Source organism: Pempheris klunzingeri, chromosome 10, assembly GCF_042242105.1.
Source record: "Pempheris klunzingeri isolate RE-2024b chromosome 10, fPemKlu1.hap1, whole genome shotgun sequence".
In the NCBI taxonomy this organism is placed as follows: Eukaryota; Metazoa; Chordata; class Actinopteri; order Acropomatiformes; family Pempheridae; genus Pempheris; species Pempheris klunzingeri.
The window spans coordinates 6,863,869-6,880,030 of NC_092021.1; the positions used below are offsets into that span (position 1 = coordinate 6,863,869).

Sequence of the window (16,162 nt, forward strand, 5' to 3'; positions counted from 1 at the left end):
AGAAACTCACCTGATTCAGGGAATGATGTCACATCTGTATCGCCAACCACTGTTGTTAACTTTGGCATGATTACTTCAGCCATCGCTGGTAAATTAGAGAAACTTGTGTCATGGTAAGCCAAATCTGGAACAAAGGCTACTGACTTCAATAGGGCATCATCCGCTTGCCCAGAACTGACTGTGAAGGTCAAAATACCAGCCAGAGCCAATTTATCGGCTACAGTTTTAACTTCATCCTGGGCTGGACCACCTGTGATCAGAACCAACACCTGCTGGACTCCCTGCTTCCTGCGTGACCCAGATGATGGCTGAAACATACTGGCAAGGGCATAATTCATGGCAGCTCCTGTATTCAGAACTGAGCCTCCAGTGAGCCTGAGTTGGGAGATTGTATTCACGACATCTTGCCTGCTTTGGTAGCTGTTCAGATAAAATTCAATCTTTGGTCGCTCAGCATACTGCAGGAGACCAATCTGGACTCTGTCAGGACGTACATCCAGCTGGTTGACCACGTTGATAATGAAATCTCTCACATAGGGTAAGTTGCTGCTCCCAACGTAATTTGAGCCATCCACAAGGAAGACAATGTCTCGGATCACTTTTTGAGTTTGCACTGTAGTTATCTCCACCACTAAGGAAAAGCAGAAAAACAACAAAAAAATTATTCTCTGAGCATTAGATGTAGCAATATTATTACCACATGAAATGATGCCCATTGAAGCTATTATCTAAAAGTACAATGAAGGGAATTCTTTGCTTTGGGCACTTGCAGACAAGTACCACCCAGTACAAGCTGAAGGAGCTACACATTTTGCATCACCAAAAAGAGTCTGAACAGCAAGAATGTTTGAGATGCTGAAGGCAATGGGCAATACATTTTATAATTTAATGTCCTTAATGCTGATAGATTAATATAATCTATTTTAAAGGGGACATATTATGCACAATACACTTTTTAATGTATTTTCTACATAGATATGTTGCCTAAAGACCCTATGAGAAAAGACCATCCTCTCTCTTGTCCTCCTTCTCCAACTCAGTAAATGTGTGTAATAAAACGCTCTGTCTCGATTCAGCTCTGCTTGTGATGTCACATCCAGGGCCTGTTGAACATGAGACCTCTTACAGCCCTTCAGCAACTGCCCTTCAACTGTTTGTAATTGTAAGTTTTTCCATGTGTGCAGTAATAGCACTGCTGTAATTGTCATTGTTGAACATTTAAACAACAAACAGAAATAAACTTTTAGCTCCTAAAATAAGTTTTTTAGACTGCTCTAATGGAGCATTGCTGCTTTATTTCAAACAAGTTCACCATGTGAACTTGGACTATGTGTGTGTTTGTGTGTGTCTTATCTTATTGGGTACGTCCATTGTCATTGAAAAGTATCGCAAATAGCAACGTTCCACAAATCTTGATGACGAATACATTATATTTTCTCAAACTGTTTCACTATAAAAGTCTTCCAGTATCATGCTGTTTGAATGCTTTTGATGTAAAGCAGCAGAAAATATTCAGATGATATTAACAGTGAATTAAGAGTGAAGTTAAACTACAAACTGCAGAGATTCATTGATTGGGCAGAAATATGCTTCCAACTGAATATAGAGAGACTTTTTAAACCTCTCTCTAGTTGCCACATGCTGAGTTTCAGCATAGTATCAATTTAGTACAAGACACTGTTTTGGTTGAGGGGGAACACCACGACCATAGCATTGAGTTGAGGCCGAATTCAGACAGACTTTAGCTCCCTCAGCCGTAGCCCCCTCAATGATGCGAATACAGCCAATCCAGCAAAGCAGCAGGGGTGCCTATATTAAGCTGAGTTGAGATCTGCACCAGCATCACAAAGCATCACAAAGCATGTGATGGCTTAATTTCTTAATGCAGCGCACCTGTTCGACAGCATGCACCAATTCAATGTTTTCCTGAAATTTGCCACTCCCATTTGATCAAAGATCGCTCAATTCATTCATTGAACTACTCTCGAAATATTGAATGTGACATAAATGACGACAAAGCATTACCTGGCTCTGTGGGGACTTCGGTCACCATCACCCCAGCAAGAGTTGTGAGCGCATTAAGAATTGGCTTTGAGATGCGATTCAGTGCACGGAAGTCCTTCACAGTGAACACAACGCTGTCAGTAAAGCCGATCTGCTTCAGCTCCTCCTCATCAGAAGCTCTGGAGCCTGCAGCTAGAGTCAGCACACCCATTCGCTGCAGTGCCTTAGCAGGTTCTTCCACACTGTCACTGGACTTTTTACTGGTCAACAACAGTAAAAGCTGGGGTACCCCCTGTTGAATACGACTGCCCTTCTCAGGTCGTAGCATATTAGTCCGCACAAAGTCCAAGGCTGCTCCGATGTTGATTGTCTGTCCAGGTCTTGGTTTAATAGCGCCCAAAGCACCAGCTAGTGCCTCTTTGGATCCATGGGAGTTGAGATCTATCTCTAGTCGAGGGATATTGCTGAACATGGCCACACCCACTTGAACGCTGTCTGGACCAATTGGCATGTTGTCGACAAACTTCTTGATGAATTCACGCACGGAGTTGATGACATGTGAACCCATTGTGCTGTCAACTAGGAAAATGATGTCTCTTTTTCCGACTACCAAGACTAAAAAGAAAAGAAAAAACAATATCAGAATTAAGGGTGATTTTAAGAGCATTAAAGTAAGTAAGTAAGTAAGCATTAAAGGCTAACAAAACCAAGCAAGGATCTGCTGTAATTAGATTAACATTTTATATCGATTCTAGATTATTTGTGATATGTGTTCACTATTATTGGAATTAAAAACAGGGACACCCTCTAAATGTTTTATGCTAAAGACATATTCTATGAATAACAATTTACAATCAAAATACTAGAGTATTTCTTATCTAATGTTTTAACTGCTACATATCAACAAGACATATGGTACCCTAGAATGTATAATTTAAACCTATGATATGAAATATGATGCTCAAAACCAATAATGATTCAAGAATAACTATGCTGGCTTTCAATTTCCATTGGTGATAGTTGATTTTTTTATTTCTTGGTCATTCATATAGGTCATAAGATAGTAATTTAAAAAGTCTAATATAGGTAGGCCATCGACTTACAGTGTGTCTGTTCTCGATACTGGAATAATTGTTGGACCTTTCTCAAAGTAAACTGTTTTGCATTCACACAAAATTATTTACTTGAATGCAACAACTTGTAACTATAACATACTTTAAGGTGTAACAAGGAATATTTTGGAGCATATATGATATGAAATGGGTACAGAACATTCTGCTATCCTCTGCAGCTCAGATCATTGACTGGAGTCTAGAGTTTGTACGATAAATCATTCACACACCCCCCATTAAAAAAAACTGTGGGCAGCATGTCAACAACACCTACGCTCACATCGGTGAGTTGTACTCCACCTTCGAGCGTGAAAATGGTGCAGAGATGGAATTAACAAATGGCTGTTTAAAAGAGTTAAATAAGCCAAACAGACCCAGATATACTTTAAGAGTCGTTAAAAAAAATAAGTGACGGGTACAAGTCACGGGTACATGTGTAATGCAAGTATGAGCTTGTCACTGTTTGGAAGCTTTTGCCATACAGGCTTTGAAAATAACTTATTACAGCTCCAATTAATGCTGTAAAAATGGCCATATAAAGTAGTTCAGAGATGTTCCCTTATGTATTATTTAATACATATGCGTGATACTGTTTTTCATTGTATATTACACTAGCTGAGATGATGAGCCACCACTGCTGAAAGTATGCTGTTAGTAAATTAGGTCATAAGGGGCATAAGTAGCAAAGCCTCTTTAGGCTGTTTGCCTTTACAATTGATTACGGGAACATTGTGAATCTATAAATTTGTAGCTGAGTCAAATTCCAAGAACAGAAACTAATAAGACTTAGTATTACTCACTTTAAATGTTATTGCCAACTCTGTTAAAAGACCATATTAAGATAGAGAATGAAGCAATCTTAGGTTTAACATACTCATAATCAAATGAAGCAATTTCAAGTTGAACATACTCATAGTATATCTTGCAGACTATATCATATTCATTATGAGCACTCCGGTGCTTTTCATTTTTTTAAGTCCCTCTCCACAACCACAGTGCCCCGCCAACATTTACAAAGAAGTTACATACCTTCTGTGAACTCATTATGAACTATAATGGTGCGCTGGACCACCCCGTTAATGTATGGGAGCAGCTGGTCACCCATGCTTGCCACTGATCTGAAATCAGCAGCTGACAGGATAAAGCTTTTATCTGTAGCAACAGCTTCCAGATCTGCAGTAGCAGTGTCACCAATCACCACGCCGAATGTGATAACGCCGGCCCTCTTTAGGGCTCGGTCACCGGCACCAGTATCATCAGTGGATGGCCCAGCACTGATAACCAGCAACATCTGGGGAACACCCTCGTCTGCCCTGCCCCCAGCTGTTTGGCTCAAAAGGCTCTCGGCCACTTCTTCCAAGGCAGCCCCCAGGTTAGAGTCGTCACCTCCTGAGAAGGTGAGGCCCTTCACAGCTTCCAGGACTGATGATTTGCTGTCATAGCTATTGAGATAGAACTTTATATCTGGGTTGCCGTTGTACAGGGCCAAGGCCACCCGAATAGCGTCCCTGCCCACATCAAGGCTCTCAATGATTCTCAAAACCAAATCACGCACAAAGGGGAAGTTTGCTGCTCCAACGTTCTGTGATCCATCAATTAAGAGTACTAGGTCAGCTGATTCTTGTGCTTTAAGGAGAGAGAGAGAGAGAGACAAACAAAACAAAGTGGAACTTGTGAAAGCGTTAACACAGTGAGACAGAGACTCAAAGAACTCGTGCTAGCGTATCATTGCATGTGTCTAGTGTCATTCAAAGTGAACCAGTCAATAACAACATTGCAAAACACATCATACTGCATGTAGGCTGAACCAAGGAGATTTCCTAAAGTAATGTCAATTATTTATTTTTTTCCCTAAATGTATTTTAGCACTCTTTTGTTGAGACTGTTGTAAGCTGTAGTATGATTTTTCCCTAACTTAGAATAATCACAGTTGCATTAGGATGACTGATGAGGTACAGTACCATAGTGTTGTACTCAGTATCAATACCAACCAGTGATATCAGGATTAAACTAAAAATATGTTCTAATTCTAGGAAAATGTATGTTTTCCCACATTGGTGGTAAAGTCAATTCCACCAATGTAAAGCAAATTGAATTTGGCAATGTTTTGTTATAAGAAATGTTTATTGTGCCTGAATGGCTGTTTCTTGAACTGAAAAGCTAACATTTTAATAAGATGGGGAATGTGAAGTATAAAAAGTAAAAGTAAAAAATGTCATTTTTGTGAGAAAACAAGTACGAAAAAATTTGCAACTGGTCAGTTTATGAAAGAAAGAAAAAATAATTTTGATGTTTTATCATTGAACCTTAATAAATCTGTGTGATATGTCTCTTGTATTGGCTCCACTGAGTTCAGCCGTCCCATGCAGACTCTTGTTACGGACCTCATATAAAGTGACCAGTTATGACCCTGTGGCCTGTCCTTGGTGCCTACAAGATAATGGTACTTGAGAATATATTGCATGTGACTCGTGATTTAAAATTAGTACAACTTTGTATATCAATGATGGTTCCAATTCATCTAAATTTGAAACATGTGAGCAAAGGTGTGATTTTTTTTTTTTTTGGACACTTGATTTTTATCTGTGTACTTTGTTTTTGATTATTATCTATCTGGTAACTTCCTTACTATAACATATTGCACATCATTTCTGGACGTGTACATTAAGATATATTCTCAGAGTACTTTTTCGGCACCTCAAGGATGGGTCCATGCAGGTTCATCACTGTTTCAAATACAGAATATTGCACATATTTTACACAGATAGACATTGTGACTGATAAGGACAAACATACAAATGCAAGACACATAAGCAGTTGTGCATGGTTAGCTATTGTTAAAAGCTCAGTTTGACGTCTGATTTTTAGAGGTGATATTTCAAAGGGGAAGGCATCCTCAAGACCATGTTCTTTTCCAAGGGTTTTCTGAAGAGATGTTGTTAATCTGAGGCGTCACTATATGGATTTTATGCATTGGCTGTCTGTATGTGTCTGTATGCCTTAAGTTATGACTGAGGTTACTGCTGTATCCCAACACAAAATTTTCACATCACTTAAAAAGCTTCTGCTCACACTCATTATATTTGGTGTGGCATATATGGGTGCCATTTTACATACTGAACACCCTAATCTAGGATGCTTTAGGGGTGGCAATCACATGCAGATCTTAAACATGGTAAGACAAAACAAGTGATGTTAATTTTGCAGGTGGATAGTGAAAGGTTATTGTGGTTAAAATCCTTGGTTGTGTTAATAATAAAATCCAGTCACGACCACATGTGCAGCAGCTTCTTCCTGCACATGTAGACACATTAGTATGGTAGTGACACTGGTCCCGTTTTATTACCTGTCCCTCCTCCAGCCACAGGGGCCTCGTTTGCCACAGGAGCACCCCCTGACTGGGCCACTGCGCCACAAAGCCCCACTACTAAGTCTTGGATTATGTCCCGCAATGTCAGAAAAGAGTCTACACTGAACACATGAGTGTCATGGGGATGGCTAGCCATCTCCCTGAGCTCCGAGTCCACTGCATCCTGAACTCCAACTGCAAATACATCCACGCCTGCCATCTGCAGCACATGAGCTGGCTGGGCCACGTCATCCTGGGAGCGCCCGTCTGTTAGCACCACCACCACCTGGGCCACTCCTTCAACAGCACGGCTGCCTGAAGCAGTGGTCAAGTGTGTTCGTATCAGGAAATCCAGACCCAGGCCAGTACGAGTGCCCCCGCCACGGTAAGACATAGCCTTGATGTGTGCCAGGACTTCCTGTGTTGTTGGGTAGCTGTTGAGCTGGAACTCAGTTTCAGGCCTGTTATTGTACTGCACAAGTGCAAATTTAAACCTGTCCCCTCCAACCTGGTGCAGTGCTTGTATCACGCTGTACAGAAACTGTCTGACATGCTCAAAGTTCTCCTTTCCGATACTCCAGGATGAATCCACTAGAAAGTATATGTCAGCTGCCAACCCTTCTGCACAATCTTCAGAGCAGAGTGTTTGGAGGACAGAAGTGAAGACCAGTGAAAAGATGCTTGGTGTTTGGTTCCACAATATTGTTTTGGTACCAAACATTTATACCGTTGCACTAAACAAGTGAAATGTTTACATATTTCTACGTTTGACAGCATCATTCTGCTTTGTTTAACAAAGGCATCTGACTGGACTTGAAACTCCTCTTAACATTCCTGAGGCCTCAATTCTTTTTTTTGTCCCATGTTGAGACAATTTGATATCAGATCCTAAATGATAATAAAAATTATTTTAAAATAATTAATCAACAATGGTTATGAAGTGAACATTTGCTTCATAGAAATACTTCATAGAAACTATGTTTTTTGTTTTTTTGACACTTTTACAAATCCCACCTTTCCACAAATACAATGATATCCTACTGAGCATTGCTGAAAACTTAAAAAAAAAAGAACATTAAAAGCAGACTGATCATCTGCAAAATGAGCACACCCTGCCGACTGCTGCTGGGATTAATGCAATTTAACTTACCTTCCTGAGCATCAAGGTTGGGGAGGAGTCCTGCAAACAGGACGCCCAGGAGGGCACATAGCGGTAACAACCGATGCCCCCTCATCTTCTATCAGCAAAGGGGACACCTGTGAAACCAGAAACAAATATGATGTGACAACAAGACAACACATGCAGCAGCCCTATGCTGATACAACAAGGCCTCTTTAATGCCGTAGACATCAAATTAGTACTGAAAAAGCTGAATTAGCAAATGTGAATTGAAGTAAAATGTTAGAATTAATTACTGTGTTAGAAGCAATTTTTTTGCTTCTTACACAGTTTGAATTGTAGATATGTCCTATTTTGCACTCACTGCCTTTCTAAATATATAACACACAACATTGCATAAGCTTGTTGTGTGCATAATGCATAATGTCTGACGCGCCACACATAAGAGAAAACATGCCTCCTGTCAGCGTTTTCATTTTTCACATGAACAGTGGGAACCACTAATGTCCTGCCCAAGCTTTGAAACAGGTTAAAGGCTGCTATCTAAAAATAGAATCACCAGCACTTTTCAGACATTTAGTTTTTTGTTTGTAAGTCAGCTGTGGCCTGTGCTGGTGTATCAGTAGCAAACCTGAAGCGCACAGTGGTAATGATAAAACCCACCTGTTAAAACTACCAGCCAATGTGCTTTAGTAATTAACTCTACTTGGCGAGGACTGGATTTTCCAACTCAAAAAAATAATGTGTTCTTAAGAGGGGCGTTGGACTGGAAAGCCTAGTCTCACAGTAGGGGTGTGTGTTTTTACATTCAGTCAGATTTTCCCCCATTGAGATGTTAAGTACAAGAAAACGGGAGAAGAAAGGAAGGTCATATGGTTCACCACTGACCTCATAAATTTAGATCATAGTGAGAGAGATGATTGTGTGAGGCTGAGAAGGAGAAGGAGAGAACTACTATACTTTCTTTAGTACAGGAAAAACATTAAATACAATCTATCACATACAGCAAATACAGTATGTAGCCTCTGTTATCTCAGCCAAAATCAGTTTTCTGTGAAGCAAGCTAAAAACACAGCTGTCAATCTTTTGCTGTTAATAAATGATGCATAACTGAAAATGAAGTCCGAACTTCATGAAAGCTTAAAATGTCCCCATCGCACCCAAATCATTATGAAATCAGTTCTCACAAAGATAGATCTACAAAGACAAGCACACACACATTTGTACTTTTATACTTGTGAGGACTCCTGTTAATACCAACCATTCCCTTGCCTGTATCCCTAAAGTTAACCATCACAGCCATAACCTTTGTAGTGGGTGACCACCCTGAGGTGATACTATGGTTATGATTAGGAGGGATTTTAACAGAAGCATAACAAAAAGGGTCTCTGAAAAATAAAGTGGCCTGAGACGCTGATATGGTTGTTGACCAATGAAGTCTTCACCATTAGACTGATGCTGGAGTCCCAGAAAAGACTCTTTAACAGCCTCTGTGCCTGCTGGCAGACACACAATAAAAGCTCAGCAGTAAGAGCTACTGTAATTACAGATTTACTGCTTTTCTACCTTATACTGGAAATAAAACTGGAGAACTTTCTCTGGAATGTGCGAGGATTTAGCATTTCCAGCAGCAGAACATGTAAATACAAAGACGAGGTCTCTTTATCCATTGTGCTTTTATGATGATGGAAGAGGGTATAGTGGGTAATGAAGCACAGCTGTGACTACATAGAAAACTACTAATGCCATCTAGTGGAGAATGCAGGTATAACACAATGTACGGTCCTGGTAGTCAATACAGTAGCATGTAAAGCTTATTGTTCACACTGTTCATCTTTCTATTTTAGGTTTTACATTGCGCGTATTATTTTAAGGTATATGTAATGTGAAATGTAAAAGATAATTTGACTTGGGAAGCTGCAAATTGATATGAGTACAACATTTTTGAAAATTGAAAATCATATTTTCAGTCCAGTGATCCAGCTGGCAACACTCCAGTGACCCTAAACTTAATGCAGCTTTCACCAGTGCTCCAGGGAAAGCCAGGAGAAACTTTGTTTTTGTTTTTTTAACGTAAATGCAACACAATCAATGGCACGTACGTTGTTTTACACTCGCAGCTGCTAATTGGACTTATCATTGAAGCTGCTGGAAACATAAACTGAGAGATGAGGAAAATCTGTCATGCAATACAAATAAAACAGAAGCCGAATGAAGGCAAGGAACTGGCTTAGACTGAATGCAAAACGGATCATACTGAAGTGATTTTTGCTTACTTTTCATTGTGTCTAATTCAAAATCTCATACCAGTGTTATCAACTCTCAGCTGTGGAAAACTTGAATGTCTTCTATGAATTCTGGACCGAGTTAACTTCAGATTTTCCAAAATGTGCACTTCAGTACTATCTAGATTAAATGATTGTTTTTGCTTTGGACTAAATGTGACCATCTTACAAGGATAGGAAAGCCTGGATCAGCCAGGCTTGAATGAAAGCATTAATGAATTATAAGCATGTGAAAATTGTATTTGATGCAACTCTGCAGGAGTCGCCACTGTTTATGTAGACCGCACTTTGCAGCTCAGAATGAAATTCTGAATTGGTGAAGAAAACAGTGACAGTGCATTTGTAGTAGCTTTTTAGACACGGCCATCATCAAAACATACTGACCAAACCAAATGTAACACACAACTGGGCCTATTACAAGTCATGTGCAGAGTTGTGTCTCACGAAATATCAGTGCGAGCTATTCAGCAAACAAATGTGTGCACTATGAGGTCATTGTATAGTGCTCGACAAGCATGATGACGTCTTCTGTGATCATCCTTTCTTCATAACACAAGCAAAAGTAAAGTGCTTAGAATACATTTTCAATTAAGTAAATAGAGCTTTCCTACTTGCAGTGAGAAATGTGTAACCCTGCAGTCCCCCCGATGCTGTCACTATCCAGATATAGGGCCTAAATCACCAAGTTCCTTTATTTCAAGGAAATCTAAGCTCTCTTGGACACTGCAACAGATGTTTGTGTTCTCCACTCACACACGTGATTTCAGGTCACTCAAAAACCACTTCTCTGCGAGGCCTGGCCAATGTGTCAACACTATGGCTTCCCCTTGCCGCCACACAGGAAAACATAGTCGCACAGTGGAGTCCTGTTTTCTCTGATAGAAGCAGTCAAAACAAAGGCAGCGTGAGGAATTACTTTGGAGATAATATGAAGGAAGAAAATAAAGCTGCGCTGTCGCCACATTACTTCACCGACTTAAAGCTGCATCTGTATTTAAACATTCATTTGGACTCGTATTTATGACAACCTTTTGGTTTTCACCAACTCCCGAGGGAAACATTTGCCTCTTTAGGTGTTAAATCCTCTTCAGAGTTCACTAACTAGTTGTGTCTGCTCTGTCTGCTGTTTGTTGCTTGCCTGGAAATGACATTAATGAGAGTTGGGAGACTGAACCAAAAGATACATTTGTAAGCCATAAAACAAAATCAATAAGCTAAAAAATGCAAAAGCTTTAATTTCAGATTCATCAAATGCAAAGCTGGTTGATAATGTTTGTGTTTTTGCCTCTGCTGGGGTCCACATGTGTGTCTGTATGATAGGCTGAGTCATCACTTAAGCTTTGTGTGTAATCCAGTCACCACCGTGACGTGTCAGGTCCCAAACAGAGCTCAACACACAAGTGGTGAGCGGTTTATGTTGTGCAGTGAGCGAAACATCATGCTGCGTTCACTGTATATAACAGTAAAGCCTGTTCAGTGGCATTATTTATAGTTAACAGTGTCAGTGCACATACATGGCAAGATAGATGCTGCAATGTGCCCATGAGCATACATTTGCAGCTGGACCTCACACACTCATTTATAGCAGAGACCACACACACACACACAGACTCATACCAGCTTACAACGCAGTGTAACACCAAATTCCGCCAGCCTCTGTGACAGATACTATTGTAATTATTTGCACGTTACACCGATAACATTAAGCAGAACTCCTTGGATAGGAAGAGGGGTGTGGCTCAGTCCGCTAACAAACCTACAGGCTGATGAAAAGATCCCTGCACACAGAAGGTTGTTCCAACTGGTGTATTTTCACACCGGTTTAAGTACTTTGTATGTTCAGAGCACTTTTAAAAAGTGTCCCATAGATGACAAGGAGCAAATGCTACAAGATGCAAGATATAACAAAATGCATTTTTAATATAAAACAGGTTTGGATGAAATAATAAGATATTTACAAAAACACAGCCAGCCATTTCCAGCCTAGAAAATAAATACCAAATGCCTGGCTACAAAATACACTCAGCATAGTTTATATGAACAGTTGTCCACTTGACTGGTTTCCTGGCTGTGCTTTCTCTGTTTTTGTTCAACATCGTTTTCAACTGCAGCAGGCAGCTGTTTTAAGTGAAAAAGCCGTAAAAACGCCTTGTATATCAATCTTTCCAGCACCATAAGGCTGACTAACGATGTCAGCAGCTAGCTGGGGAGCATAGTTGAGCAATTAGCAGCTAAAGAGACAGACATTTCCCTCAAGAGTTGGTGGAGACCAAAGCGGAGCCAAAAAGGAGAGTGAATATTAGACTTAAATTCACCCGACGGTCGGAAACATGACTGTTGTGAATGAATGTGGTTCTGATTATGCAAAATCAACAACTTTGCTAGATCACCTTAAAAAGTGATAATATGTTAATTTTGTGTTCACAATCTGCTTTCCACTGCCCTCAAGTGGGCCAAAATGAACTTTAACTCAAGTCTAGATCCCAAGTCAAATAAAGATTAAATATAGATGTTTCCCATATACAGCGAACAAACATTTGCCTTACACAGCGGTAGCACTAACACATTGTCCATGAACTGGCTGAAAATGTAAATCCCCTGCAGCAGCGATTTATGTTAAAAAGCTACATCCAAATATTACAGGTAGTGTGATTGAGTTTATGTAATTAAGTGCTTCGCCACTACAGACACGTACATTCGGTCAGATACTTTGAAAAACTATATAGTGGATAATAACTAGTGGATATCCTGCCACAATGGAACAGTTGTATTTCTTTTGACAACTAACTCCTCCGCCACAGTGTAGCAGAAATTCCATCATATAAGATGTTAATATTTGATCGCTCCCACTTGCAGATGCTGTCTGTTATTTCACCTCAGTTTTAATTGTCATAAATTAAAAATGGTGTTGCAAGTTGAGCTTACACAAACATACATGTATAGAGTAAATTACTGTATGGCACAGTTTACATTAAGCAGCTGGAATTTGTCAAAGATAATATGCATCCACTAAGAAACCTTAACGTGCAAAGCACACGTTATGACCTGGGCTTTTTGAGTCATACTCTCAAATAGGCTCAACTTTGGCAGCTCCCTTAACCCTTTAGTACAGACTGAAACCTTGTGCACGTCAGTTATACTGTCAGCAGTATAGAAATTGCCAATATGCATTGATCACTTCCAAAGCTCTGTTTTTTTCTACGCACAAGACATCTGTTTCAGATCAGTAAAATGTCAGGAAGTCATGTCACGTCATCTCTACATTGAAATGCACCTTGTGAGTGTGAGACAACTCTACACAGCTGCTCACTGGCATCACGCGAGGAAATACCACTTGTACATACAGTGCATGTGACCTTTCGCAGGTCCACATTTATGAATCAAACACGAGGCTGCATGGACCTGCACACCCGACCCACCCTTCAACTGGGAGGACGTGCGGTGCCATGTGTGACACAGATGAGAGGGGGATCAATGATAAAGTTAAACGAGGGAGGAGGAGGCAGGCTGGGCGTGTAGTTCCACACAGCTGGTGTGTATTAGTCTGTCTGACACCTAGCAGATGTGTGTTCAAGCATCATGGCCAATCTCAGCCTACAGGCTGCCTGAGTTCAAGTGCTCAACTGGACACTCATGCAGTGTTGGTTAGGATGGGAGGCACATGATGCTTGTAGCAAAGACTTTTTTGTCCTGATATATCTTTTAGCCAACTGCGGTCCTGTGATCTTAATCAGTTAATCCACATTTCAGAATGACCACGAAAAAGTAAAAAATGACACATTCAGTATCATCATCACCCACAGACCTGTTGCTCTCACTAACCAGAGTGAACAGTGCGACTGTTGACTCCTGAATTACATCCTTTGCAATTAAAGTTTGTTGTACCCTTAAAAACAACTTTGGAGCAGTAATTCCCTGAGACCTGGAAAATATTCCAACCTTCCAGACATCTGTACTGCATCATGGAAAAAAGACAGAAATCTGGAGAGATTAGAGTTGTTATAAAACATGTTTCTGATTTATATCATATATCTAAAAATCCTTCGTTGAGAATCCGCCTGATTCATCTCTGCCAATAACAATTTAGATACTAGCTTCCAAAGGGAGCAGTAGCATTGTTATAATACTAGTAGTAAATTATGTAAAAATACTTCAAACTCATAAACCCAAATCTGGAGCACACAACAAGTTTCCTCTCACTTTTGAACACCCTCCAAATTCTTCCTCTCTGTGCCGTAGCAACGGGTGACATGCAAACATAAAACTAGTGGTAGCTCACGAGGATTATTTAGGACAAATTTTCCAATTTAATGTCATTATATTGTGACTTGGGAAATCAAATAACTTAATCTGCGCATCAAATCCCACATCCACACAATAAAACAGGGCAATCAAGACAGCTGGATTCCTCTGTCCCTACTTGGACAGTCTTGTAAGAGAAGCGGAAGATTAATGGCTCACACCTGGTCCACTAAACTCCATACTTCAGCTACCACCCACTCCACCTCTTTCGTCCTATGGACCAAACCCCAAGGGTTCTCCTGGTTCATCTGGCCAGTGGTGTGGAAAACACTTTCTTCACACTTTTCCACTCCTGTACTCATTTCGGAGAGGGTGTGGTTCTGGGCTACGGCTGCAGTGGAAACATCTACCCATCCAGCTACTCTTCTTTAACGCTCACATGTGGGTGTGGAGAACTGTACCATTACCAATACATTCCCTATTGAGGTTTACTTGAATGACCAAAAGATCATTCTAGAATACTGATTAAGTGCACAAATCTTAGCAATTTCAAGATGATCTATGTCCTGACATAAGTTTCGGTATAATTAGTGGGATTTGATAGATTGAAGTGATCGCCTGCATGCCGTGATGTATTAATTACACAAAAGCTGCTTGCTACCATAGACAGCGCGTTACAAAATTTTGATTAGTGGACTTTATTCAGTGCAAAGCAACTCTTCACAGGTTCACAGCTCTAACTGGGATCACAGCTGGAGGCATCAGATGTGGCATCTCCAGGACTGTACTTCAGTCACTCACCACAATTATTTGACACCCATGCAGTGCGTTAAACTTTGCACAAACCAAGAATGTCAAACAGAAAGGTAGCATTTTAAAGAAGAGAAAAAGAGAGCACACACGCCCCTCTACGCTCACATGCTTCATACACAACATTGCTGAGGTCTCCTCCTTCAGCCCAACTGTGGCTCACCTCTTGCCCTTGCAGCACTCTCACCACTAAATCATAGGTTCCAGTCATGCTGCTAAACGCATGCTTTCTGATATTTATGAGCTATAAGCCAAAAATCTCTGTGCAAGCCTATGATTATGACACCCATCTTCAGGTTACATGTTATGACCAGAAACTATGCTATGGTCGATGCACTATTTATAATCAACACAAAGTGCAATCAAGGTCAATCCTTAGAGTACAAATTGACAAACAAAACAAGCATGCATTTGTAAAAACCGCTCAGAAACCTCTTTCTGCAAGATGAATCACCTTGAGAACGCAGCAGTTTTCAGACTTACCCTGAGCTGAAGTAGCTGTACTCCACTATTTTTGTTTTTGAAGGAAAAAAAATGATATGAGTTATGTAAAAATACTGCAAGCTGGACTTTTTGTCATTATCCTCCTGGTAAATTCCTCTTGCTGGCTTTTCCAGCTCCTCCCAAAGGAAGGCAGCTGTGCAAAGCAATGATAAGGTCACTGATAAGAGATGTGCAGAGAGAAGGGTCCTGAGTGGATGTAGGAAAAGGTTGAGACAGAAAGAGACAGACACCCTGCCGGTCTCAAACCAGAGGAGCAGTGGTGCTGAGGTCAAGGCTGGGATGGGACAAACTTCCAAACTCCTGGAGTTCTGCCACCTCTCTTCCTCCTCCTACTTTCTCTTAAGAGAGGGGAAAAAAAGAAAAAAAAGAGGAGGGAGAGGACAGCAGACGAGAGGTTGAGCGGGCGGGGGAGAAAAGAAGTAAATGAAAACCAGACACATAGCCCTGTTTGGTCTGGATGTGAGCAGTGGGGAGGATGATGTCACAAATCTGGAGCCGGATTTTCTCTTTACCTTTTTCTACACTGCCATTTCTCCATCCACCTCTGTAGGGCCCTTTTCCCTTACATCTCAGATATTTGGATATTCTTTATGGTTTCTGTTTTAGAAACCAAATAAACATTTTTCAAAGAATAGGAGGGCACCTTCTCCATCCTTTTGTTGTTACAGCAAAATGACATTTAATTAAAAACATATTGTAGTTTAGTAAATGATAACTTATTACGCATCCAGTGACT

At 40.5% G+C, this 16,162-nt stretch overlaps 1 protein-coding gene across 1 annotated transcript in view; it reads right to left on the reverse strand.

Annotated features, from left to right (window-relative positions):
* The window catches only part of col6a3 (collagen, type VI, alpha 3), a 91,944-nt gene extending 76,286 nt beyond the window's left edge, over positions 1–15,658 (reverse strand). Inside the window, exons 1-4 of the mRNA XM_070837620.1 lie at positions 15,406–15,658; positions 7,616–7,722; positions 2,026–2,619; positions 11–631 (exon numbers count right to left, since the gene is read on the reverse strand). Of these exons, the coding sequence (XP_070693721.1) occupies positions 11–631; positions 2,026–2,619; positions 7,616–7,700 (1,300 nt within the window). The 5' untranslated portion in view covers positions 7,701–7,722; positions 15,406–15,658. The remainder of the gene's footprint in view (positions 1–10; positions 632–2,025; positions 2,620–7,615; positions 7,723–15,405) is intronic.
* Positions 15,659–16,162: the final 504 nt, after the last annotated feature.